The sequence below is a fragment of the Neolamprologus multifasciatus genome, chromosome 13 (genome assembly GCF_963576455.1).
Source record: "Neolamprologus multifasciatus chromosome 13, fNeoMul1.2, whole genome shotgun sequence".
NCBI lineage: Eukaryota > Metazoa > Chordata > Actinopteri > Cichliformes > Cichlidae > Neolamprologus > Neolamprologus multifasciatus.
Window position 1 is genome coordinate 16,301,941 of NC_140451.1, and position 27,361 is coordinate 16,329,301.

The 27,361-nt window shown below is 39.5% G+C and overlaps 2 protein-coding genes across 4 annotated transcripts in view; both read right to left on the reverse strand.

Annotated features, from left to right (window-relative positions):
- Nucleotides 1–16,926, reverse strand: part of mlip (muscular LMNA-interacting protein) — a 46,664-nt gene extending 29,738 nt beyond the window's left edge. The window contains exons 1-3 of one of the 3 annotated variants that reach the window (XM_085182613.1): nt 16,649–16,924; nt 9,899–10,024; nt 32–157 (exon numbers count right to left, since the gene is read on the reverse strand). In XM_085182613.1, coding sequence (XP_085038739.1) covers nt 32–157; nt 9,899–10,024; nt 16,649–16,678 — 282 coding nt within the window. In that variant the 5' untranslated portion in view covers nt 16,679–16,924. Of the gene's footprint in view, nt 1–31; nt 158–9,898; nt 10,025–16,648 lie in introns of all 3 variants that reach the window. The other 2 variants (XM_085182614.1, XM_085182615.1) reach the window with 2 other exon arrangements.
- Nucleotides 16,927–20,254: 3,328 nt separating this feature from the next.
- On the reverse strand, nt 20,255–26,644 carry LOC146505278 (disks large homolog 1-like; the record flags this gene model as incomplete). Its single annotated transcript, XM_085182845.1, has 7 exons — nt 20,255–22,328; nt 23,607–23,705; nt 23,853–24,125; nt 25,333–25,410; nt 25,663–25,752; nt 25,937–26,179; nt 26,420–26,644. Coding segments are annotated over 7 exons (1,161 nt in total), but the record flags the coding sequence as incomplete, so codon positions are not given.
- Nucleotides 26,645–27,361: the final 717 nt, after the last annotated feature.

Consider the following 27,361-nt stretch of genomic DNA (forward strand, 5'->3'; position numbering starts at 1 on the left):
CCTTGCTCGTGACATTGAGAGTTTTACTTACTTGCGGTAGGGTTACATTTCCTGCTCCTCCCTCCACAGAGTCGTTAATTAAGACCCACTCTGCTCTGATAATCTCCCCGTCTGATACACTTTTCCTGCTCGTCTTCTCGTGGGACACGGCTCTGTTCTGACAGGGGAAAATGAAGCAAATGTTAAACAGAAACTTAGCGAGTGAAACCCGAGGTGATCATCAGTGACCCTTTCTGAGCTCGGGGGTGTGTTTGGTTTCTACACGCCACATCCCCCCACAGATATAACTCACATGGGCACGCACATGTCCTGCAGACACCGGCGTAGTATATACGTCATGTGAGCTTCTGATGCAGGGTCTGTGTACATGCCAAAGTATTAATAAAATGTAAAGTGACAGCAGAGAGTGTGAAACATTAAAGCCTTGTTGGTTTTGTGTATTAACACAGCATGCTTGCCACTAGACGAAATTTAAATTTTGCGCTTGTGGTGTCCTTTTGACCTTAATCCTCTTACCGGGGGATAATTAGAAAGACGAGGTAGTAGCATAAGAAACCCTTAAAATATTAGGCTCTGGCAGGATCCTTGTCACCTGAGGATTTGCACCTTCTGAACCCATTTCTCCAGATCCCAACCCAATCAAAATATATATAGCTATGTGTATTTTAGACAGAATGAAGTCAAACAACAAATTAAGCGCTTGCAACAATCAGGATAACAGAGCATCCTTAAGGTTTATATTCAGGACTGAATATCCAAATAATAATCTGTGGAAACATTGGGAAGGCTGACTTCCAGGAAGTATCGCAGGTCATGTACTAATTGGAAGGTTGGTGGTTCAGTCTCTGGCTGCCCTAGTCTCCAGTCTGCATGCCTAATTATGTTTGGGGAAGATACTAAACCCCAAGTCTCTGATGCATTCACCAGAGTGTGAATCTGTGTAAATGTTACATAGAAAGCACTCACATGTAGGAAAAAGTGCTTGTGTGAATGGGGCCTGTTGTATAAAGCACATAGAAGTTTTATATAAGAAACATCTCTGACTATATAGCTACAATTTCAGAAATATATTCCATATTAGAAGCATAAAAACTTCCATGGTGTTTAATTACATTGATTAAATGTCTGTTAGAGGAAACGTGAGCACCCAGAAGACCCACGCAGGCGCAGGAAGAGCTCTACGCTGACCAGCACATTTGAACCAAGAAGCTTTTTGGTTTGAGGCGACAGCTAATCTTTTTGATATAGTCAGCATTGAACCTGTTTGTTTTACTTTCATTTCTGACTTTTCCTTTCTGGTGTTTGGTTAAAGTTGGGCAACAAAGCTGTGTGGTTAGACTTAGCAAAAAAGAAAAAAGAAAAGAAAAAAGGAAAGAAATAGAGTTTGGTTTAAAATGCACAGTTTCACAGTGTTAGTCACATATTTTCTGGCACATATTCCTGCAGCCTTGTGGCATACATTTTAGACACTGAAGAACTTCAAATTAACTCTTTGTGTTGCAGAGGCCAACACTGTTTAAACCCAGTGCCGCAGATAACCAAAAATGAGGCCTTTTCATTGTTTTACATATAATTACAGTTTTTTCTGAATGCTTAAACCCTAACTGTGATTCTTATAGCACATTTTCTAAAACTATTAATACTTATAGCAAAACCACTCACTGAGTTTGCAAAACTAAAAGCACAAACACTGCTTTGCACTCAGTTTGCCATTTTGTAACACACACTTTGAAAACCTGTAGCTACAATCCACTGCACAGCACTCTTTTTGCAGAACTGTAAACACAACTCACTGCTTTACACTCAATTTCCAAATGATCAACACACTCCTAGCAAAACTATACACATTTATGGCTATTATTTACACTATTTTGCCAACTGTCTGGCACACTGTCACATGTAAAAACTTTTTTAGATAATTAGTTCACTTTGCAATCAGCCCAAGCACTATAATACAGGTAAGCTCTGTGTGTGGAGTACAATGGAGGGAGCAGGAAGAGTGAGAAGTAGAGGAGGCCGAGGAAGAGGACGTGGAGGTGAAGAAGTAGGATGAAGAGGACGACAAGGACAAGGAGGAACAAGAGGAGGACGAGGAGGGGGGAAGAGGAAGGGTAAGAAGAGTAAGAAATAGAATTGCTGATGACATCAGAGCTACAATAGTGGACCATGTAATCAACCGTGGAATGACCCTGAGGGAAGCTGGTCGACGAGTTCAGCCTAACTCGAGCCGCTACACTGTAGCAAGCATCATAAGGACATTTTGAAATGAGAATCGGTTAGTACAGTCACTTTGCACTAAGATTTGTAGCACTGCCATATGCTAATGAGAAACACAACAATACCATAGATGTAAAAATACTGAAATTGTTACTTTACAGAATTGCTAGACGACCAGATGCTGGGGGCAGAGGAAGCCTGTTCACTGCAGACCAAGAAACCCATATAGTCAATATGGCGATTGCAAATAATCCTATACTTGGAAATAAACACTTGTGTTTGTTTTGATGTGTGTAAATAAACACCAGTACTTGAAGTTTGGATCCCTCCATGTTTACAGACCTATGACAAAAGTATGAGCTCAAACTGACATGGCCTAGCTTGTGCACAGAGAAAGCAAAAGCCAGATGTGTTTTGTATTCATACCATCAGTGTGCAGTTGGCGCATTGTGTGCTTAGTAGATGATGGCTTGTGTGTACTGTTTGATACGAAAACACCATTTTTACGAAGGTGTGAAGAGTTAATCTAGCTGTGTTCGCTTTTGCAAGAGAACTACAATGTTTTGATAATTGGGTGACAGGTTTTCTTATTTGTGTGTAGAGTTTTGCAAAAATAGCCAATAGTTACAAAAAATGTGCTTAAGCAATCAGAAAAAACTGTAATATTAGTGTGTGAACTATAAATGCATTTCAGGAATCCAGTTTAAAACAGGATTATTTGTGAAAATACATGTTGAGCTAAAAACGTGTAACTGCTCATTATATGAATCATTATAGATATGAGCACACTCTCACTGGCATGGCAATTAGGATGCTAAATATACATACAACATTATCTTATAATGACAACCTTCAGATTTCTGAACCAATTAAAAAATTCTGTATTTTTCTTTTGCCTGTAATGTAGACGAGCAGTAATCAAAGCAATGAAAAGCTGCCAGAAGGACATTCATTTCTGGAAGTGTGTGCAGCATAAATGTCATCTAATGTCAGTAAGATTATTAAACACCTTGTGTCAAATGTCATTATATTTAGAACCTATATGAAAGGGATTTTTCTTATCTAAACTAAGTGCCATTTAAAAAAAAGTAATGTTAATGTAAGTGATAAGATAAATTGCCTCTATGATACAAATATAGTATTTTAACTTCACATGTCTTACTCTGGTCTGCCTAGTTCTTAACTAATTAATATAACAACATTTGTTTATTATGGTGGTTTGTTAAGCTTCCCCATCTCTTGGCAAGAAACTGGAGATTTAGCGCTGGGTATTTCAGAAAGAGATGTGCTCATTGCTCAGCATTGGTGCATTCATTGTAGAGTTGAAGGGAATCTGTCACGGCTGGCGGGGTGAGCCGTGTGGTGTGGAGGAAAAGGAGGACCCAAAATGCAGGCAGTGGCGGAGGTGCAAGTAGGTTTTATTTACAGTGCACAAATAACAGAACTGAGGGCAGGACAGAACATAAACCTAAACTGGGTGAGCTAAATAACAAACCTGAGATCATACGAATGGGGTGGGAGGCAGAGAGACGCAGACGAGGAACAGGACACCATGAAACACAGACGAGCCGACAACGAACACAGACCGACACCCACTATATATACACACACGGTAATCGGGTAATGGCAGACAGGCGGGGACACAGCTGGAACCAATGGACATAATGAGACACAACCCTACAAAGTAAAACAGGAAACACACAGACTGTTTTACATAACAACACGGGGACATGAACAAAGCACCGAGGACAGACACAGGTAGGGCTGAATATACACCAAACTCCAGGAAACACAAAATGCTGGGTCAAAATGACCCAGGACCATGACAGAATCTGTGATGCACCGCAGATTAAGTGGGAATAAAAATGAAGAAAAGAGTCAAAATTTGTTGTTAATTATGGGAAGAATCTGAGTATTGTGTTGTACAGCCTCATTTCAAATTAATGTCGGCCAATCAGAATGCAAACTGTCAATGAGAACTTATCACCATTGATCGCAAAGACATGTGTCTTTCCTCTAAATCTGGCTGCTCTAAATCACACTGAAGGATGAATGAGCTCTTGAATGTCTCACTGGGAATTCTTTACATTCTGTATATTGGGATGTCAATATAGGAGTCAGCTCAATTCAGGCAGTAAGTGTAGACAATGGGATCGTTCGATCAGCCAAAGTGAGCAACGTGTGGCTGGATGTGGGTTTTAGCATGCACGAGCAGCAGGTGGAGGTAGATGCTGGAGTCGTGTTCGTATATAGCTGACATGAAAGCACAATATCAGGATGAGCACTGAGCTGTGACGAAGCCATGAAGCCACACAAATGAAATATTTGCACTGCACTGCCAGCCTGTTATTTTTATGCATATTATGAAAGGCATAGTTATCCCAGATAGCTGTGTGCAACTTGAGGCTACAACTCAGCAGAAACAAGGCACACTGCAATAAACCGGTGTCTTCACAAACAGAGGAAAAAGGAAAAAGTCTGCTCGTTAATTAATCTCCCCCTCTAGTTGAGTGATGGACCAAACAGAGTCCGATCTGCACTCTGGCCTGTCAGCGACTACAGCTTCACTTCTAATAACCATATAACATCTCATTAAGAAAAACAAAACAAGGATGGCGATAACTGAGCACAGTTAGTCTGCCTCTCTCGCAGATGGACCTTTAGATCCTGTGACACTGAATTCGTTAAAGGGAGAGAAAAAAGGATTTGGGGGATTGTGTAGAAAGGCTGTGCCAAAGGATGGAAGCAAGTCAAAGATATCTGTCCAGATTTGTGGGAAATTTTTTGCTCCCCAGCAAAGAACTAGATCAGAAGGCAGATAATACCAGTCAATTGTCTGTGTGTTTGGGCTGCCAACCCTCAATTAATGGCCACAAGGAGCCCAGAATTGGATCAGTCCCGTAGAAATAATTAAAATGAAATAATTTGAAAGGGTGTCATGGAGTTGTTTTCTTGCACTTCAAATGGTGGGATCAACTGTTCGTGTTAGATTTCAGTTTTAACAAAAACCCAAATGAATAGAAGATTAATAAAGATGTGACTGGCTCATTCAGTCTGGTCTCGGATCGCTGCGTGAAACTGATGGGCACCCTATTAACCTGAGTGTAAAATATCAGCGGCTGAGCAGGGAAGACTGCAATAGTGAAACCAAAGAGGCTTTTTTTCTGCGCTTAATGGAAAGTGGTGTGAAAATGAGTTCATAACTCGGCTTCACAAAGTGGATAATTTGAGAGCAGAAAGCAGCCTTTTTCACTGTTATCGAATGCCTTTCTTTTATCCAGGATGACAAGGACTTGAACAAATAAGGGAGAGAAAAATTAAAGGAGGAAACAAAGAGAGCTTTATTTCAGGGGCGACTTGTGTGTGTTGAAGATTTAAAAGCATGTCACTCAGTGAGGCACCGCCGCACCACCATGCTGACTGGTAACAAAATTCTATGCTTTGTTTTTCATTATTTATAATTTTACATTTATTTATAATTTTCTTTCCTTTTTGGGGTGGCTGTGACTCACACAGCCACCCCATGTTTGATGTTGGGTGCAACGTGTTACTGTAATCAGTCACACAGTAATGAAACTTATTACACTAAAGTCAGTTATTACGTGACAGTATAATTATGTCATTACTTGCATTACAAAGGTTGTCAGTTGTCTGCACATTAAGAATAGAAAGAAAAGAAAATATATCAAACAACCTTTTGCCTCCTTTTACGGTCAGCTGATTTTGGTTCCTGTGCAGGAGGTGTGATCGACAGCTTTTCAGCAGTGGAGATAAGGACATTAGTGCAATGGTGAAATGAAAACTGTGTCCAGGACAGAAACAAATCCAGTATACTCCCGACACAACATCAACTAGACAGCATGCCAACACAAAGCTAGCCAAGAACTGAGAATGATGTTAAAGCTGAGTGTTTGCTGACCCAGCAGCCTGACCCTGAACTTCAGGTAACAAAGGCAGTGATGAGCAGCCAAGCTTGAAGCATTAAGGTGAGTTACTTTCTGCGGAAAGCAATTAATTAACATACTGCATTGCTTTTAAAGTCATTAGTAATCTTAGTAATACGTGATTTTTTTCTCTAGTAATAATACCAACATCTGTCGTCTGCCAACTAGAACGTCTGAGGATTGAGCCCTCAGCTCCTCCAGTCTGCACACGAGAGTAGGCTTGGGCATACATGCACTTAAGTGTACATAAAAGTGCTTGTGTGTGTGTGTGTGTGTGTGTGTGTGTGTGTGTGTGTGTGTGTGTGCGTGTGTGTGTGTGTGTGTGTTTGGGTGAATGAGACTGGTAGTAAAGGGCCTTACTGAGAGGATTCTGGGTCCATCATCCAATTTTCAGTACAAGGCAGGAGCACTGACAATTTCATGGCTCGATCCAGGAGTTGAAGCCGTATCACGGCCACTTTCTTATATATTTCAGGATGTCAGTGGGACAGTTTGAGCTCTTGCTGACAGATTTGGGGCCACATCCAAGGAGCAAGAGAAATAATTTCAGAAAGCCAATCGACCCGGAGCAGCGTCTAGCTGTGTGTCTGAGGTAAAATAATATTATTTTACTACTTGTATATTCAATACTGGTGCACGCCTGAGCCTCTAGTGCAGTTCCAGCCAAATCCTTTGATCTGATTGGTCAGATCTGTTTATTTGCAAGAGAAAATTCAAAAGAAAAAAAAAAGAAGAATGTGAGCTAAACGCTGCAAATTTGTCCAGTGAAGTTACATGTATGAGCAACTTCATTAAGAACAGGTGAGTCCGAAAAACATTTTAAATAAAACATTTGACGATTTTTATTTTTCTGGTGTGTAAAGGCCTTAAGAAAGCGCTTTGAGTGTTTAACTGAGTACAGCGGAGTTATATACCACTTCATTTCTCATTTATAGTTTTTTATCATTATATAAAAAGCTATCAGGCTTGATTACAGTAATACTTTTTTTAATACTCTTAATATAGATGATAAAACCTGATGATTTAAATCTATATGAGAAGAACCTCTGTAGCTAACTTCCACAGGTGTTTAATCATTTTCTAATTGAATAACAGAAAAAAAAATGCAACCATATGAGAGGAAGATATAGATCACTGTAGAGGTCCAACTGAATAGAGAAGACAACTCGGAAGATCAGCTGCATTCATAGCAGGGAAATTTGGAGGCATGCAAACACACACACACAGACAGAGTTCTATGTTGTTCATTTACGAAAAGACTGAACACAGGCTTCTCTGCACTTCTCTGCACTGCAGCAGCGTAGCTACGCCTATATGTTGTCAGTTAATAAGATGAAGGGCTGTCGCCCCTGTAGGTAATAGCTGTGGAGGAAGATGAGAAATTAATGGTGTCACCCCCCCCCCCAGTGAGAAGAACTTTGAAGTCTATATAGAGGCAGACAGGAAGCTGACTCCAGGCATGCAGAGCTGTGATGCTGCTGTGATTTTGATGCTGCATCAACATCCAATAGCACGTTAACCCCTTCAGCAATCATGACAACTGATGGTCAGCATCAGCCCCCTCCCCGAGATCAGCTGGTGTTTCTAATGTCTGTGTGTGTGTGTGTGTGTGTGTGCACTAAAGTAGTTTCCAGCAGAATATATGTTACGTATTTGGTGTGAGATTATTTACATTTGATTCATTTTTGCTCCTTATTTTATACAAAATATAACTTTCACACGATGAGCCGAGGAGCGTCATTAGCATCAGAACCATTTCTTCTGTCCTTTACAGTCAGAGAACATCAAATTTAATGCCCGAGGTCACTCTGACATATGTTTGATGTGGATATATGAATCTTCAAACATGATATAGGCTGTGTGAGTCTGGCTGCTGGAATACCTAGAATAATTTGACTCCATCAATTTGTTTAAAGATGTAGAAATGTACCAGAAAATTTCTACCTGGGTAAAATATTTTCATTGTGAACCTGAGAACTAATTATAGCCTTTTCCTCTGGGAAGGTGATTCATGCGGATGTCTGTTGCACTGTCTGAGAAGGAAGTACCAAGAGTGAGATGAACTGTTCTCCGAAACTAAGGTGTGTCTTTTGATCCTCGGGTGACTGGCATTATTAATCGTTTACAATTAGAGTCATTTGGAAAGTTTAAGTTTCATTTTCCACTGAAAAGAATTTAATATTCTGTCTGAGGTTTAAGCCATCATAGGTGATAAACCTAACCCTAGCTTAACCTAAGATGAAACTGACTTGGGGTGTCCCCCATGCAGGGAGAGTTTAATGGAAAAAAGGGACATATTCATTCCAATTTCCTTTAATAAAAAATAGGGTTAGTGTGGTTTGTCTCCAATGACATATACAGTTACATGCAAATTTGAAAAATGGCAATGTATATATCATGTAAAATGTAAAAGGAAAGTGGATATATTTGTAGTCATGTGAAAAACTAAGTACACCCTTACTGTTTTCATAGGAATTAAAAAGGTTAATTAAGATTAACTAAATGCACTTGATTAATCTTGATTATCAGCAGGTGTGACCACCTCTATGAAAGCAGAATATTTGGCAGTTTGCTGGTGTGGAGCAGTCAGGTGTGTGTTAACACAATGATATAAACTTCCCAGCAAATTCATCCCAAGGTCAGAGGAGTTGCACAATAATAAAAAATAAATAAAAGCCGGCATCTCAGACTCTCAGCTCTCAGCTCCCTGTTCAAGTTAATGACTGTACTGTTTACCAAAGAAAGCTTCTGAAAAGAACCTGGCTACAAGGTTTAGCTTTGCCAAGCTGCATCTGAACAACCACAAGATTTCTGGAAAAATGTCCTTTGGACAGAACAGACTGAACTGGCCATTATTGCAGTCCACACATTTTCACATTTTGTGAAAACCAAACATGTCAGCACCTCACCCCAACAATCGGGAGCAGTGGTGGAGGGGAGATGAACTGAGGTTGCTTTGCAAGTCAACCGTGAATGCTTCTGTATACCAAAATATTCTAGAATCAGGTATGAAGCCATCTGTCGGATAGTTAAAGCTTGGCCCAAACTGGTTCGTGCAACAGCACAATGATCCCAAGCACTGCAGCAAACTGCTAAAAAGAAAAACGTCCAAAAAATGTTGCCCAGTCAAAGTCCAGACCTCAACCTGATTGAAATGCCGTGTTGGGACCTTAAGAGAACCGTGCGTAAACAAATGTCCACAACCCACAATAAAATGAGGTAACATTAAAGAAGAGTGGGCCAAAATTCTTCCACAGTGATGCGAGAGTTATACAGAAAAAGATCACTTCAAGTTAGCGGTGCTAAATATGCTTCTACATGCTACTAAATCATAAGGTGTGATTAGTATTTCACAGAACTGCGTAGAGCTCTATGAAAACTTTTTTAAAGGACTTTTTTATGCTGTCATCCGATTTAAGTAAGGACAGAAATTTAAACTTCTCGTTTTAACACCGAGTCTGCAATTTCAAAAACATGATTACTTCAACTTTTGACATAAGCTGGAGGAAGTTTTTATATAACAAGTCAGATGAGTGGGCTTATATTCAGTGCTAGTGACTCACCACTCAAAGCATGAAGCATGAAAGCGTTGCTCTGCAGCAGCGCCACAACCAATACAAATATCAGGCATAAAATTTGATTAATGTTTTATAATCAAATTGTTTCAAAGATGAATATTAGTTATTAGTTATATAATTATTGCTTTGCCATCTTGTGGACAAGTGGTGCTGCTGTACCTTATCTGTTTTTTCTGTCAGAGCTCCAGATCTCCCCTCCTCAGTAAAAACGTTTTTAATTGGCAATTTCTGCACTGCTGGCACAAACGTGAAAGTAGAAAGCTTCGATGGCACTCCTACGGAAACCTGTAGAACAGAGAGGAGGGGAGCAAATCATTCATATAGTATGGGAGAGTATGCTCAGTCAAGCATAAAGAGGCTTATTCTCAATTAAAAGCTAGAAAGCAAAAACAAGTTTAAGGAAAGATGCCGAGCGCCCAATGAAACGTTGAGTCGCTCCCATTTCTGATCTCTTTCTGATCACAGGGTTGTGTAACTATGCCCGACCACTAATTCTCCAGCATCACACTTTCACACAGATGAGGCAATTAAGCACTCTACAGCTCGGTGGCCTGACACACATACCCTCAACAAGGAGTGATGATTGCAATTAAATCAGCTCCTGTTCTCATCAGCATCAAATAAGCAAAAGATCCTCCTTTGTGTTAAACAAACACAACTGAGAGTAAAACTGTAGTGTTTCCACTGCAGGAGTTTTCGTCACAGGGCCGGCTTTTATTTCCATATTTTGGGCGAGAATATTCATGGGTTTAGCGCTGCACAAGCGGGTCGTTTGAAATGCATGTGACAGATGCAATCACAGCTTTGCAGGGAGTGATACTAATGGACCACTAAGAACAAGCTCAGGAAAACTTCAGGGACCTGAGGCAGACTGATAATCTGGGCATTTTGTCAATGTCCAGAACATTCTGTGGGTTGGACATAATTACTATTCTGAGGCAAGAACCTCAGATTGACTGGCTGGAAGGAAATTGCCTAAATACGAATCAGTGCTTCTGTGTGTCTGTGTAACAACAAAGCAGTCTGAAAAGTCTGAAAAGTGCCAAGAGCTGTAGATCTTTAAAAACTAGTCAAACCCTCATGGACTCTACAGCGGAAAGAAATGTTGGTCGCTGTTACTAATTTCCCTCTTCATGACATCTACACTGAAAAAGTTCAATAAGATGTAGCAATTTCAAATGAATGAATTTCCTGTTTTAATATTTCAGAGATGCTGTTTTTTTCTCCATATTTTAACGACACGTTGAATTATACCAAATATAATAAATTAAAAATGTTACCTTTTACGATTGTATTTATTCTTTTAAGATTTTTTTTCTTTGCTTCTTTTTACAGTCTAGATAAGTCTTTATATAACTCTGTAGTTAAAATGGTAATAAGCCTTAAAATCCAATTGGCCACACTGACATGCGCGCACTGGGATGTTTCACTCATATTTTATGTATTTTTTTAAAGAAACTACATCGAAAGAAGCCGGTTAAATAATTTAGTAACTCATAAGGTCTGGCTCTGTGTTCAATCACCACAGCTCTGATGAGATACGGAGATAATAAAAAAAGGAATGAATGCAAAACTAAGAAAGAAAGAAAGAAGCCAAACAGAATCAAGTGGCATTGTTTTTATTGTTCCTGCTATATAAGTGATCCGCTCATCACTGTTATCCTGATGATATTTACCATTTCACAACAGCAGCTGCATCTATCAAGAGAACTAAAACTTGAACAACAACAGAGCCATGACAACAACAAGGAACAAGAAGGTGCTTGTCAAAATGTCAGTGTCATCAGAGAGAAAAACACTGAAGGGGAATGCACTAAACGGGATTATCATCAAATCAAATACCACAGTGTATTGGCTAGAAATGCTGTTAAGTGCAAGCGATTGGCAGTTCTTTGGTGGACCAGCTGGTCATGGAAATGTCACGGATTCTGCAAAAGTCCTCCTGGAATCCACGCTGGAGGACACAGACACTTAAAGATTAGCAGGATATTAAAACAGTAATAAAGCTGTGGATCGTCCAACGTTCATTTTTACTGCTTTGTAAAGAGATACGAGAGTAAATAGACTTTTCTGTCAAGAGTTAAATGACATATCACTCTTGTGCTAAGCTTAGCATAAATGATATAGAGAGGCAAAATGATTAACATGGCACTACCAAAATATGTTTAAAAAAAGCCTGAGAAGCCCATTATTAAAATATTTTTATTTTGTCTCTGTTAATTTGTCATTTAAAAAGATTTTGAGGTGTAGATGATTGTCTTGCAATGCTGTGCTGTGCTGCTTGTCTTTACATCAAAGACTCAACTATTCTGGAGCCTCTACAGCTCAGTACGTATCACATTGGCTAGCAGTGATAATCAGCTGACTCTCACTGAGGCCAGTCATGCAGTTGAGAGGTGTACAAATTCAAATTTGGCAGAAAAGGATGTTTATTTCCACTTACAAAGCTGAGATCAAACTGCACAAAGTCATTCTAAACATTACCCTGGTGTGTTGAGGCACTCTAAGTGTTGTGCATATATATGAGGAAGTGCTAACTTCCATTTCTCTCCACAATGAGAGTTTAATGGCGTTTCTTATTCTGTGTTTGTGAAAGTGTTTTTGTCTGCGGCAATCAAAGCTCACACACGTTCATCAAAAGTGTTTCTGCTGCTCAGTAATCACGCTTCTCTGCTCAGTGTGGTGGGGTCATCTGCAAACAGCAAGCTGGAGAGCGAAGCCGCTGAAGCGTCTTGCTTAATCAGTGGAGGTTATTGTAGCAGATATTTGAGGCAGTGCTAAAAATGGATCACAGTGTTCGGAGAATGAGCCAAACTACTTTATAAAGAAGCTTGGATAGAATATTTACTCAGATATTTACAAAGCAAGATTTCTTATTCGTGTCAAATGTAAAACTGTGTTCCCTTATTCAGGATATCATTTCGTTTATATTGTATGTCACGTGTATCTATTGCACACAGTGGAATGTAAGTAGGTGTGATTGAATTCCTTACAGGAAATGAAGACTTCAGCTACAGGTTTGTTTTTCCTTTCTTCAAAAATATCTCATTAGACTTTGACCCTGTGGAGGAGGTTAATAATAACTAATGATAACATGCAAAGTGCTGTATAAACAAATACTGTGGAGAGTGAAAAGAGGTGGGTGAAGGAGAAGTGTTTAGTGTGTCATGGGAAGCCTCCAGCAGTTTAGGCCTGTTGCAGCATAACTAAGAGAGGGTTCAGGGTTACCTGATCCAGCACTTTATCAAGTTTTATTTTTAAAAAAAGGAAATTTTTAAGCCTGATCTTGGAGAAGGATGTGCAAATCCATATTGGGAGCTGGTTACACTGAAGAAGGTCCTGAAAGTTGAAGGCGCTGCCTTTAATTCTATTTTATTCTACCGTATGAACCACAAGTTAACCACCAGTTTGAGAGCAAAGTACTCAATTAGGTGATATGGTACTATGAGGTCTTTAAGACAAGGTCCTGATTATACAAGACTTTCTATATGAGAAGAAGGATTTCAAATTCTATTCTGGATTTAAAAGGGATCCAATGAAGAGAAGCCAGTATGGGATATATATGCTTTTTCAATCTAGTCCCTGTCAGTTCTCTCACCATATTCTGGATCAACTAAGACAACCTGAAAATGAGGAATGAGAGTAGTCCAGCCTATAAGTAATAGTAACCAGTATCTAGTAATAGTAGTAGCAGTAGTTTTTCAGCATCACTTTGAGACAGGATGTTTCTAATTTTAGAGATATTGCACCGTAAGAAAGCAGTTCTTCATATTTGTAGTAAATATGCACATTGAATGACATATCCTGGTCAAAAGTGACTCGAAGATTCCTCACAGTGTTAAAGTAGTATTAGGTTAGACACTATGTTTCTACAAAAAATTAGGGCTGAATTATAAAAGCAGGAAATGAGAGGCCTTCGTGTCTTTAAGACAGTCCTGCAGTTTAAATAACTGGTGTATGTCACCTGTCTTTATACATAAATCTGGATATCATCTATCATCTACATTGCAATGAAAATGTATACTATGTCTTTTAATAATACTACCTAACATCCATCCATCCATCCATCCATCCATCCATCCATCTTCATCCGCTTTATCCGGGGCCGGGTCGCGGGGGCAGCAGCCTAAGCAAAGAGGCCCAGACCTCCCTCTCCCCAGCCACCTCCTCCAGCTTGTCCGGGGGAACGCCAAGGCGTTCCCAGGCCAGCCGAGAGATATAATCTCTCCAGCGTGTCCTGGGTCTGCCCCGGGGCCTCCTCCCGGTGGGACATGCCTGGAACACCTCACCCAGGAGGCGCCTACCTAACATAAGCATGCATAATGTAAACAGAACTGGTCCCAGCACAGAACTCTGTGGAACTCCATAGTTAACCTTAGTGTGTGTAGAAGACTCCCAGTTTACATGAACCAACTAGAGTCCATTAGAAACATATGATTTAAACCACTGTAGTGCAGTACCTTTAATGTTTTTGTTGTGTTATTAAGTCAGATAGTATAAAGCAGGATATGATTTAGGGTCATCGTACTTATGATTGGTGTGATTGTAGTTAATGTAGTTAATTGTAGTTAGTTAAAGGCGCTTAATGGTGACAGTAAAAGTGCTTCATAAAGATATTCCAAATCAGCAGTTTAATATTTTTTTCTAATGAATCGGCTTTTCAAAATTTATTGGCAAATGCATTATTTAAAAAACTATTTGACCATTTATCAGCACTATATATTAGGTAAAAATTATGTATGCATATATACTAGTATAACTTTGCTGGAACAACACTTCCTGATGCGATGCCCTCTGTTTTGGTGGGTGTTATGTTATTATAATTAATAAGGAAACTGAATAAATGATTACATAACATTTTATTCAGGGGGTGTCTTGGAGAAAATGCTTCTGATCATATTTAGGCTGCATGTTTAGTGAATACAGAAGCTGTAGAACTAGCAAATGGTGAGTGAGTGTGTGTGTGTGTGTGTGTGTGTGTGTGCGTGTGTGTGTGTGTGTGTGTGTGTGTGTGTGTGTGTGTGTGTGTGTGTGTGTGTTAAATGCAGAAATGTGTTTTTGATGGTATTACTACGATAACTGTGGCATTTATTGGTATGATACATTTCAAAGAAGGGGATGACAGAAACAAATGCAAAATTGATCTGAGTGATCTGTATTGCTGAAATCATATTTATGATTTAAAAAAAAACATGTCACAGATAAAAATAGTTATCAATAGTGGCATTTGATGAATACTTCAATTTTTTCTTATTTGCCAGAAACAATATTAAGGTTAAGTATAACACTGTCAGTACCTTTTCTGTCTCTATGATGAATAGTCCAATTTTAAGTGCAGTTAACCATAAAAACAACAACAATAATTTTGTTTTGAGTTTTGTGACATCTTAGACTTCTGGGGCCGTGAGGAGGTTCAGTTATATCCAGCGTGTCACTAATCAGCTTTTTATAAACAACCTGAATAAATTCTCAGGCAAAAATAATCCTGAGTCATCACATTAACTTGTTTATGTACTTGTGTTATTATGAAACCCCCTTGTTTGTGAGTCCTCTGTTGTCATAGCAGAGTAAGTTTACATGGTGAAAGGTTAAAACAGGCATTTCCTACTTGCCTGGCGGAGCCCTCGTGAATGTTTGAGTGTTGCTGAGGTCATGATGTCCTCATGGATCACATTTCCAGCCACCACTGGCTTAGTGTGCTGCGTGTGTCCCCACTGTGTGCGAGTGCCATCACTCAGTTATGTCTTGTGGTCTGTCAAACCCGTCCCAAAGACCTTATAAAAGCTGCACTAAATCATCTCCTGAAGGAGACCACCCTGTGTGGGAGCCTTCAGGGACTCTCATATAGTGACCTCCTGCAAAATGAAAACTCTGTTTTGAGGAATCTCAGCATTATGAAAGAATGCCAGGGATGTTATGCTTTTTCAACATTATCACAGTTTTAATATCCTCAATATTGTGCACTTTTTGCATTTTTTTCTTTAATGTCTAAAAATTTAGAGTTGACTTCTCACATATTGTTATCAGTCCTTGTTATTCACAGTGCTCAGTTAATTTCCATAATTACAGCTGTAAAGCCCAGACTGCTGTGTTCCACAGATGCTAAAATCCATATCAAAGCAGTACATGCTGCGCCACAGCACATGCATAAGGAGTTGAGTGTGCCACTAAGCAAAGAGTTTAATTACAGCAAACACACAACCCCTCCCTCCAGCGAAGTCTGTGCAAATATAGCACACAGCCAGCTGCTTCAGAGCTCACTAGGCTGTTGCTCAAGATTATAAACAAATATTATCATTACATATCTCATACAATAACAACAGCAAAGCACGTAAAGGCATTTCAGTTAACGCCTGAAAATTTTAGGGCAACATGTACATGGATAAAAAGGCATGTAGAGAAAAATGAAAGTTTAGTGATACTGTAGCTAATAAAAGTCATATATAAAGTTCCAGCTATATATTAGCATTATATTATAAGTTCTATTCTTGTAACTTATAGTTTTGTTGTAGTAAAAGTTAGCATTAAATCTCTCAGAAATTACTCTGAGTGAAAATGTGGCAACCATTATTCACCCGACCTCTGAAAATAAACTGCATCTAAGTGTTTATGTGTGTAAGCCTGGAGGGTGGTGATGGCTGCTAGAGAGCACAGAGAGAGTGTTGTTTAGACAGAATAGTGTTAATGCATTAAAATTAAATTCCTGGTTTCCTTTTTCTAGCAGAAAAATAGCCTTGAGGGAAATATTCTTCTAAAAACGTCTTTTTAAACTAGCTCCACTGGAAGTACAAAAGTCAAAAGAAGGCAAAGGCGGGTCAGTCGCATCACTTCAGCTTTAAAGCAATTACCCAAGAAGAAGTTTAAATGTCTTCAAGAGAAAAAAGTATATATATTTCCAAACCATCTTACCTCTCCCGTACCCAGAATTAAACTGTCCATTTCGGTCTCAAATGTCTCCCCATCCAGAAGTTTCTCTTGAGTCCAGACTTAATAAATGACTTCACATGGAAATCAAAGTAGATATGGAAAGCAGGATGCCCACTTTTCAGCTCCTCTCATGAAGTTCAAAGTGTATTACTGTTGGTGTGTGTATCACCCTGCCGATTTCCTTTTATAGACACATAATAGCCACAAATAGCTTGCAGACAGCAATCTGCCTGCTGGGCAGTGGTAACAATGTTCACAACAGGAGCAGCACGCACACGGGAGAAAAAATAGCTACAACTGTTTCATTTTGCTTAAACATTAAACTCTCTCTTTTTCCTCACATTTCTCATAACTCAGTTGAGTTGATCCGGTTGTCACCCACAAATCTTTACAGTTTCACTGTAATAATACTACTTTGTCCGTAACACGGTTTTAGAAAGCATTACTTTTCAAAAAATTCAGTAATCGCATTACTGATACTAAAAGTACTGCTTCACAGTCAGACACACAAAAGAAACTGTCCTGCGTGGGATGCTTTCTTTCAGTATTTTTCTTACTTTTATTGTTTTAGAGCTTCACACCCAACTGGTAGCTGAGGATGGCCCAAGTGTTTGCTTCTGATTGTTGTATGATTGCAAGGCAAGAATATAAAGTACCAAAATCAATAGAATTGAATTAAATAGGTTTTGCGTTATCTTTTGTTTTAGCTTGTGTCTATTGTAATTTGTATAAGTGTTTGTTTTTAGTATTTCACTGTGCAACCCTCTGTCTCATTTCCATATTTATGCCTTGGCCCCTCTCCGATTCCTTGCTAAGTGTTAGTATTCATGTCTGGCTTTTGAAAGGTTTGTTTCCTTTCCTGTGCTGGTGTTTCTTCTTATCGCCTGTTGTTAAATGTGCTCACCTGTAGTCCTCCCCCTCCTCTCTCCCATCACTAATCAGTTTCTTGAACCCTTAAAGTCCCTTAAAGTCTTTCATTGCATCGTGTGTGATCCTCTGTGGATTTTTCTTGGCATGTTTCTGTGTTTCCCATGCATGCAAATTTCCCACGAATGGGACTAATAAATATTATCTTATAAGGACAAGTCAGTTTTGTGGGTGTGTGTGCGTGTGGAGTTGAAGTGGATGGTTGGAGGGCTGATGGGTGAAGCAGATATCATCTGTTACACATATAAAAAAGTATGTCTGTGAAGGTTCTCAGTCATCCAGGTCATTGTAGTCTAAGGAGCTTGCAAAGAAAGGCATCTCGACTTCTTTAAGTTGATTGAAGATGTTTCACTTCTCATCCGAGAAGCTTCTTCAGTTCAGAACTGACGCTTTTCTTTGCAAGCTCCTTTGAATATAAAAAAAGTATATTGTCTGACAGAGGCCAGATTATAACAGAAAGAGATGAATGTGAAATTGATTATTCTGTGGAAAAAAATGTGTCTGAGAAAAAAAATTTCAAAGGAGGGCGTTTATGAATGTTTTTGTTGTTGTTTTTTTATCTGATTGTTTGGCAAAGCTTTTGTATTAGCAGAGAACACTGAATAATAGCGCCTTTGTCCTATTTTCACGTGTAACCACCAAGAATGTAGCGGTTTGGTGCACCGAGGACAGCATGATAAAATTACTGTCATTTTTTGGAATGAACAACAATTATATACTTTTAAATAAAAATTCTATATAATATCAGATGATCATTTACAGTGTCCAGATAATCTAAAATCCTGTAAGCCAGCAGACCAATGTGACATTTGCAATAATGAGATATCAAGCAGAAACAGAATTCATTACCCTGTTGCAACATCGACCTCCCGGCTCCCTTATCAGTGAGTGAAAACAAACCTCTGAAGTGGATGCTAATCCTTTACGTACACTACATTCTTCATTCCTGTCACAGCTGTTCTTGTCCATTTCCACCCTGCTGTCTCCCTCTTCCTGCCTGTCTATGGCAGAGAAAAACACATTAAGATAAAGCGTACTCCAACCCTCTTTCCACTTCCTTTCTATTTTACTCAAACTGTTGTATACTCTCAGGAATATTGGCATTTTCTTTTATCGTGATAAGTATTCGACAAGTGCCCGAAATGCTTTTTGAGTGGCAAATCTTGATAGTTTCAACTTTTAAATTACAGCCTCGAACCATAAATGTGATCGTGTTTCACCTGACATCTGGCATCCATCATAAGAGGGTGTGGGGGAGAGTCACATGTAGGCAGGAAGCATGACTCTTAGCTTTCATCTTTGAGGAGATTTTACGAGTGTAGTGACACATCGATTTGGGTGGCATAAGTGAACATCAGCAGAGATGTGTGTCTAATCCACTTACAGCGAATCAGCATTTGAATTAGCAATTATCTTGACATAATGCTGTCATCATAGTCATTACTGCATTACATGATTACATTAACTCAGCTCTCAGATGTCAGACCTCGTGTACCCCTGAATGCTATCTCCTTATTTTGTGTCAACCATACACCTGCGCCTTTCAAGACGCGGATGCTATTGTGACTGATCTGCCTGCAAAATACTCAAAACTGCTTTTTTTCAGTAGTTCCTGCTACAGATGGAGTCTCCACAACTACATTTTCTCCCTCAAACAGACACGAACACACGGCTGCAGTTTTGCTTCAGACACAGTTATTGTTCTGGATGACAGTGAACATCTTCAAGCTTGTGTTAGTGGTTGCAATCTTTTGGACTATGTGGAGGAGATAAATAGTAAAGGAATTCAAAAATCATGGCTAATCCAAAAAAGCAGCACAACAGGATTCTTCTTTTCTTGAAGCCACTAAGGGACGCTGATTAGGACGGCACAATAGTTGAAACACAAGCAAAAAGGTCTTCCCTGCAAAAAGTTTCCACATATGCTAATGATGGATCCAGCTGAGACATGATTGTTCAGTTGTTCATTACTCTGTAACATTATGAATGCGTGCGGATGGAACTGGATAGCAGACAAGAAAACTGTGTTTTAGCGTTTTGACGTCTTTGAAGCTTTCACAAATGTGGATCTTTCTCAGTCAAGGTTGTGGAAAAAATGCATGAATAAGATTTAGCCTGTGGAGGCGCCTCCCTTGCCACTGGTTCATGTTACACATGAATAAATGAGCTCAAGAACAGTAAATGTGGTCTGGACTCAAGCAAAATGTCTTGTAAATTTTACAAATGGTGTTTAATATGGCGTTATTTTTTCAAGCTGATTGGAGACCAAAACAGCCAATCAGATTAGTTGCATCCAAGTCTGTGATTGATTGGTTTTGTGGCACAATTATAACGGTAAGTAATACTAATTAGTAATTAGTAATACTAATTAGTATGTCATTTTTATTCGGAAATGTTATTTTTGCTGTCAAAATGATAATTGTTGGCAAAATATATCGGCAAAAGCTTGCCAGCTAATTCAATTAATAAGAACTAATATAAATAATATGACTATATTAACTGTAAAGATGTGTCTTTAGACAGAGTGACATAGCCTGTAAGGCAACAAGTCTGCAGTTAGGTAATATATTATGTGCCTGTTATGAAAGCAATAAGTATATAATATACCTATATATATATATATATATATACCTATATATATATATATATATATACGGTATACCTAAGGCTAAAAAAAGAAATAACTCTCCAAGGTTCAAAGCTATCCTGAAACCTAAAGTCGCCTTAGTGATGGCGGCTGAAACAAAGCAATTTTTAGATCGTACTGTTCTACACTTTGGGATTACAAACATGAAACGTATTATGCAAAGGATGGGAGTTGTTAAATAAAATCTTTTAAAAAAACCTAAAATTAATCTAAAAAAATAATCTAACCAGTCACCTGCGGAGCACACAGGGATGCTGGATTCAGCTGTGGTTCACCAATCAGCCTGTTAGACTATTCAACAGTTTTATTCTGTGTGAGCTGCTGTTCTTAAAAGGGAAGCATCCAAGCCATGATACCAAGGAACAATATAAAATAGCCTCAATAAAAACACAATAAAATATAAGATCGTCATTGTTTCCACTCTGTGGACATAAATAAGTTTCCTCAAGCACTACAGATGCCGGTGGCCTGTTTTTGCACACAGCTCCACAGTTTGCTTCATAGTCCACTTTCGATTTAATAATTGGTCCGAGATTGAACGCACTCCTTTCATGAATAAGCAATCATATCTTTTGTCTTAGGAATGTTTGCTTAAAGATAGGACTCATCGCACCATGTAACAGAATGACAGAGGGCTTCATATATCATCCAGTTGTGTGCACGGTAAAAAGAAAGCACTTAAAAAGCACTTAAAGTGGAAAGTTAAAGCTCTGTGCAGGGAAGTTTGTGTTTGTGTAAATGAATAAATACAGATTTGACCACTCAGTAATATCAGAAAACCATCCCGTGATGTACCATTTTTCATTATTTGAAGACTAAAACTCACTGCAGTAAATCTGACATCGCCAAATGAATTTGTTTCCTACAGTAAAGGCACTTATGAAAACATATACCCTGTGACAATCTTAACAGATTCACAGTTTATTATCTAGTCCTCCAAATCCATGTTCATCCTCCTCATCTCCTTCTGCAAATTTACACAAACGCCTCTTGAGACAGTTTTAAGTAATAGACTGTGAATTGAATTTTGCACACTGGATGTGCTTTCCAAACAGATTGTATCCCTAAAAGAATATCACCCAGGAGTCATCACTACCATATGTTAAAGAAGCAGACAGTTTTTTGTGAGCAAAGGAAGAGTGAAAACAGAAACAGCAGCATTGTGCAATCTTACATTTGCACAAGTAAACACGCCTCCTGCGACTCAAAAAAAACCTCTTGGAATATTGATATTGCTGCTTTTTATTGAGAAAGTAACACGATGTAATTGTGCATTTACGGTCTGAACATTGTAGGGCTGTGGAAGCGAGATTGCAGATTCCTCCTGCGATGTGTCCGTTCTCTCCCTCAGCTCTGCGTATAATCTCACAAGTGTGCGTTTTGCTCATACAGCAGGTGTGTGAAGATGAGAAGCGGAGTTCAGTCAGTCTCAGGTCTCTGTGGGATTCAGACTCCCTGCTGTGCTCTCTGTTCATCCATGTAGCATTTTATCACAACGTGGGCTATAAAAGGTTTAAGGGCTTCACACTGTCATGGGCGGAGACACTGTGTGCCTCTACATCCATTACTTACACTCCGCGGTGTGAAGCAGAGGTATCCAGCAATCATTCGCTGTTTAAGTGATCACATTTGACACTCCAACCTGTATTTTATGTGGACTTTGCAGAGCTGTACAGTTGTCTTAATTCAGCTTTGCAAGAAAAAAAACAAACATTTCTAATAAGCATTTAAAGCTTTAAAAATTATTAAACACTATCAGCAGCAGTTGAAACTGACAGGCAAACAAGCTTTGCAGTGACAGTAAAAACCACCATCCAACAGTCTGTTTCAAACCTAGACTACACAGTAACATCAGTGAGGCTTCAGTACTAAAATAAAACAAATAGCTGGAGAGTAACAGTCTGTGTCCTGCATCTCTGCAGCACCAATCTGTGGTCAGGGCAGACAAAAAGCACTGTCGCAGCGGTCAGCGTACACTCGTTTGCCAGGACCGTCAAAGTCACGTAGCAGTTCTCTGCAGGGGCTTTGTGTCAAGAGCTCCACATCTTCATCTGAGGTAGAGGGATGAGTCAGGATGATCCGGGGGATCTGCCACATGATTGTTAGAGAAGGAAACAGGATGGAGTAAGGAAAGAGGCATGCTATCAGGTGATATGATGTGAAGACGCTGAAGTCTCAGAAGAATAGTAGTATCTACTACTCAAGGAGACAGGACATTCTTTTAAACTCAGGTGGAAAAATGATGACGTCCCATTTTTTACTTGATCAATTGACTGAGACTTACTCACGGCTAAGACATAAAATATTTACACCCTGCAACCATTTTCTTATTATTTGTTTGCTTGTTTTTAATTGAGAAAGTACACTAAAAATTTATTCTTGGCTCATAAACATGAAGCAATAATTTTGAGCAAAATCCAACTGAAAAAAATCCAATCAAAGGTTTATTTAAGTGCACATCCTCAAATCCATTAAGATTAGAGTCAGGAGTTCCAAATTAGGTGTCCAATATCAGCACTACCTTAGCGAGAGTCAGGTGGAATAGGGTTTCTCCAATTCTTGCATTCTGCTTTCAGTTGAAGTGTTTGGTGTCATTATCCCAAATTTTAAGCATTTTCCCCAAAGCCTTCATGGTTGTGCATACATCTGGCAAGTCAATTTGTTTGAAAGTCTTTACACAATGAAAAAAAATCAGCAACAAGTGATGCAGGTTTTTAATGACTGCCAAGATAGTTTGCCCTAGGACATTCAGCTCACACACACAGTCTCTAGTTGCAAAAGGAAGCCTCCAAGATCTGCAGGTAAGTCTTGCAACCATTGCGCTACAATTTAAAGAAAATATGTTGCAGGCACACAAGGAAGAAGCCGTACAAAAAGAGCAACAGAGCAGAAATATTAGCTTACTAATGAGTATGTCTGACCAGAATAGGCAAATTAAGCAGCCACGGTAGCAGCAGACGTGCTCTCAGCAGATAAAAAAACAGCTTTTCATAAAAAATGTTCTAACAACTGGGAAGCTCAGAACAGTGGAAATTTGATGGTTTGGGGGGTTGCTTAGCTGCTTCTGGGACTGGGCAGCTTGCACATAGAAAGCTGCCTCAGTCCATCTGCGTGACAGTTAAAATCAAATGAACCTTTCAACAGGATGGAGACCAGATGCATTACTAGAATGTGACCTCTGTGTTTATGATAAAAAAAATAAGGACAAAAAAGCCATTTCTCCTAAGAGCACAAAAGGCCGGTCATGTATTTAGTTTTTCCACAAAAGTTTCAGCTTTTCCTAATGTGTCTCAAGACACTAAGTTTTCCCTGAAAAATAATAACAATAGGCTTTATTTCAGAAGGAAGGATAAGAAATCTGCTTACTGTCATCGTCTGTTTCCCCCCTGCTAGGAAATCGTTTTTTGTTAAAGCCTCCACCACCAGCTCAGACACAGTCCTTTTCAGATCACTCTCCAAATCAGACTGAAACAGGAGAAACAGAGCAAATTGGGAAGAGGTGTAAAAGAATTACTCAAGGCGTGCTGTTTCCTGAAGTTTTAATCCACACATGGCATGTGGGAAAAAAGTGTGTTTTGTATGCTATATAATATATATTTGTAAACCACCCACAATGCTGTTGCCATTGCACACAACCGCCTCAATCTTCTTGGATACACAGTCTTCTGCGCTCTGCAGCTTGAGCTGTTTAGTCCGGCCTCCGCCTTGCTGGCTGCACAGCTGCCATCCAGCCACGTCCCGAGGATCCTGAGACACATCCAGGTCATGCACCACTCGAGGTAGAAGCCTCTCTCTGAGCACTTTCATCTTGATGCAACTCCCAGCATTCCTGAGGGCGCTGACCGCTTCGTGGTGGGTCGCCCCCTGCATGCTGATGCCATTGACCTGGGAGGGTGATGGTCACATTACACTTTGAGGAGCAATGAAACTAGGAGCATGAGTCAGAGGAGAGAAATTCTCACTCTCTCTCTCTCTCTCACACACACACACACACACACACGCACACGCACGCACGCACGCACACACCATAAGTACTGAAATAGTATGCCTAAAGGTAGATATTCACTTCTTAATTGCGGTTTTCTGTTTCTCACAGCAGTGATTGTCTCCTCTGCTAGTCTTATGATGCCCTCCACTGGTCACAAGAGGAACATCAATGGGAAGTACCTGAGTTTTATCTCTCTGTGTTATTTAAATTCACTCACATTTCACAAACTTGCACATACAGTACTGTGTGGATGTCTTGAGCCAACACTGCTTTCTTTATAATTGGCTATAGGAAAATGAGAAAAAGGTGTAGCAATTTACTGAAACTTGTAAATACGGTACTCTGCCATATTAAAGGTAAAAATTAAATCAAAATATTTGGTATGTACCTTTAATCTTCAAAGGAGTCTGACATTTCTTAGGCAAGCTTATCTTTTCATGTCTTTAAGTAGTCTTCAAGAATAGTTCTCCAAGCATTTGAAGGAGCTAAATGTTCCTTAGGAATGGCTTCTTCACAGCCATCCATTCACTGATATGCTTTAGTGAACTTTGGATGGATCAACTGAAGGACCAGATCCATCTTCCAGGTCCTGAAGGAGGTCTTAGCTGGATTATTCCTATTTCTTAAGGACACGACTGTCAGACAACATACAGAGATGCCAGAGATGCCATATGCCAAATTTTCAGCTAACAGCTCATTGAGAATCACCTTGTTTTTGTTTAGCAAAAAGTAAGTGAGTGTGTGTGTGTGTGTGTGTGTGTGTGTGTGTGTGTGTGTGTGTGTGTGTGTGTGTGTGTGTGTGTGTGTGTGTGTGTGTGTGTGTGTGTGTGTGTGTGTGTGTGTGTGTGTGTGTGTGTGTGTGTGTGTGTGTGTGTGGCGGCTCGTAACAAAGTGGATACAACTGAAAATGTTCACGTACAGGACTGAAAATGTGGGAAAGAAAAACTTTGAAAAAGCCTTCAGAAAGCCTGGAGAATTATTGCTTGACCACTTTTAAAATGGGAAGAAGGCTGCTTGGAAGCAAAATATAAAGAAATGAGAGGTGGCTCAAGACCTTTGCACATGTTGATTAAATCAGAAGTTATTAATAATTATTACAAATACCTCCAGCAGTCTGTCTCCAACATGGATTCCAGCCTTTTCAGACGGCCCCCCTGCAGTTACTCTGGAAATAAAAATGCCCTGAAAAAGAAACAGACACAATAACCTTGAATGAAATTATTGTTTAAGTATGTAACGAAAGCCTTTTGTGACTGGGTAATCTCTTCAAGTTGCAAACAGATCTATACGAGTTTGACTAAAACCAGCAAATCCATGAGAACCTCGCGGCAGCTGCTTCTCATCATCTCCAGTCAGGCAGCCAAATGATGCCTTTTAAATGTACAGTGTTGCAAGAGATTAAGCAATACCCGACTCTTCTCCACCAGCACTCACCTCATCCTGATCTTTGTAAGGCAGTGAGCCCTTTCCACCAGCTATGCTGATTCCCAAACTACCCCTCTGACCAGACACTTTGATCTGTAACTAAAGGAAATAGTTTTGTTAGAGTTAAAAGGCTAAAATCCTGTAATTTGAGGCCTGATGGAGCAACACTCCCTGGTATATTTAAAATCAATTAGTAACAATTTGACAGAATGAACACACTTCTCTGCAGTGACTACAATAATCCTGCAGATGCAATGTGACATTTAAGAAAGACTGAAGTTACTCTTAATGGCACTTGGGAGATGAATGATTCCTGAAGAAGGGACTTCTCGGTCACCACAGAAGATTTCTGATGCACTGTGATGGATGGGATGTTTATGCTGTGGACGGGGTCTCCATGGGGAAAAGAGCCCACTTTAATAAGAGCTTTGTGATGCTGAAATTTCCTGCACTCTTGGGTTTCAAGTCTCTGGTGGCGAAACAGACGAGGTAAGGCATCACACTCTGACAGCTCGCCCGCTCCAGCCTGGTGATAAGAAATAATTTCATGGTTTTACTGGCTTTCTGTGACATATATAGATGACAACATTTAAATTTTATTCACTGGGCTTATGAAAGATACTGATTATTAGAAGAATGAAATCTCCAGTTACAAAAGTTTCTTGGCACAGGATGTAAAATCTTTAATTGGTGAAGAAGGGGAGCAGAGAAGCTTTAAGAGATAAGCAATATCATCTGATTGAGATATCTAGGTTGGACAACAAACCTCCTCGGGTTGTTTAATTTCCTTTCCGTCCTCCTCTGTGAAGCGACTGCACACACTGTCACTGGGTGGCAGCACCTGAGATTCCTCCTGTAGACGCTCTCTGCTTGCCACCCAGCTGAAGCCTGGGATGACCCAGGTTTTTGAAGTGGTCCTGAGGGGCTGGTTAGTATGAGGATTTCTACACTCCTGGAGTTGGTCAGAAGACAGTGCCTGCTGCTGAAAATTTGAAAGTCAATGAGATGTTTTGTAGAAACGATCTAATGACAGTGATGGCTCAGGGTTAAGTAAACCTTGAATGCAAATGTGCAGTTGTCTGTAGCAAAGGACCAACTTGGTTGCCATTCTGGTCCTGGGACAATGTTAATGCTTGCTAGGAGAGACCATTAGGATTTTGTGCACCACAGTACATCAAAACAGTCAGTATCCTACTGCAGTACCTTTTCCCTTACATAGTTTTAAAGCTCTGAAGAACCACAAAGACAAAAGCTGAATTCAACTTTCTTTCTCTAATTTTTGCCACAATTTTTCCTTCCCATGACTGTATGATTGAAGCAAGGCAAAGAAGGAGTAAAGAATGATGAATGCTTTAAACACATTGGAGTCTCACTTATGGAGTCCATACTTTAAAACAGTAGAAGGTCACTTGAGGCAGTGCTAAATGTATCAATACAAACAGGTCATGACCAGTGAAAGCTTTTTAATAACTCACAAAAAAAAAGATTAAAACTTCTTTCAGTACCAAGGCTAGTACACTTGTCTTTAAATGTTTGATCCAATTGAAAAGTGCATGAGTACTAGCTTACTTTTTGATGCCTCGAACTAGGATAACAGACCAATACATACGTGTGCCCCTTTGATCTGTAGCTCCAGTTTCACTGTGTTTGGGTGCGGACTGGAGAACACTGTATATACTGTATTTACACTGCTCAAAATAAATTAAGA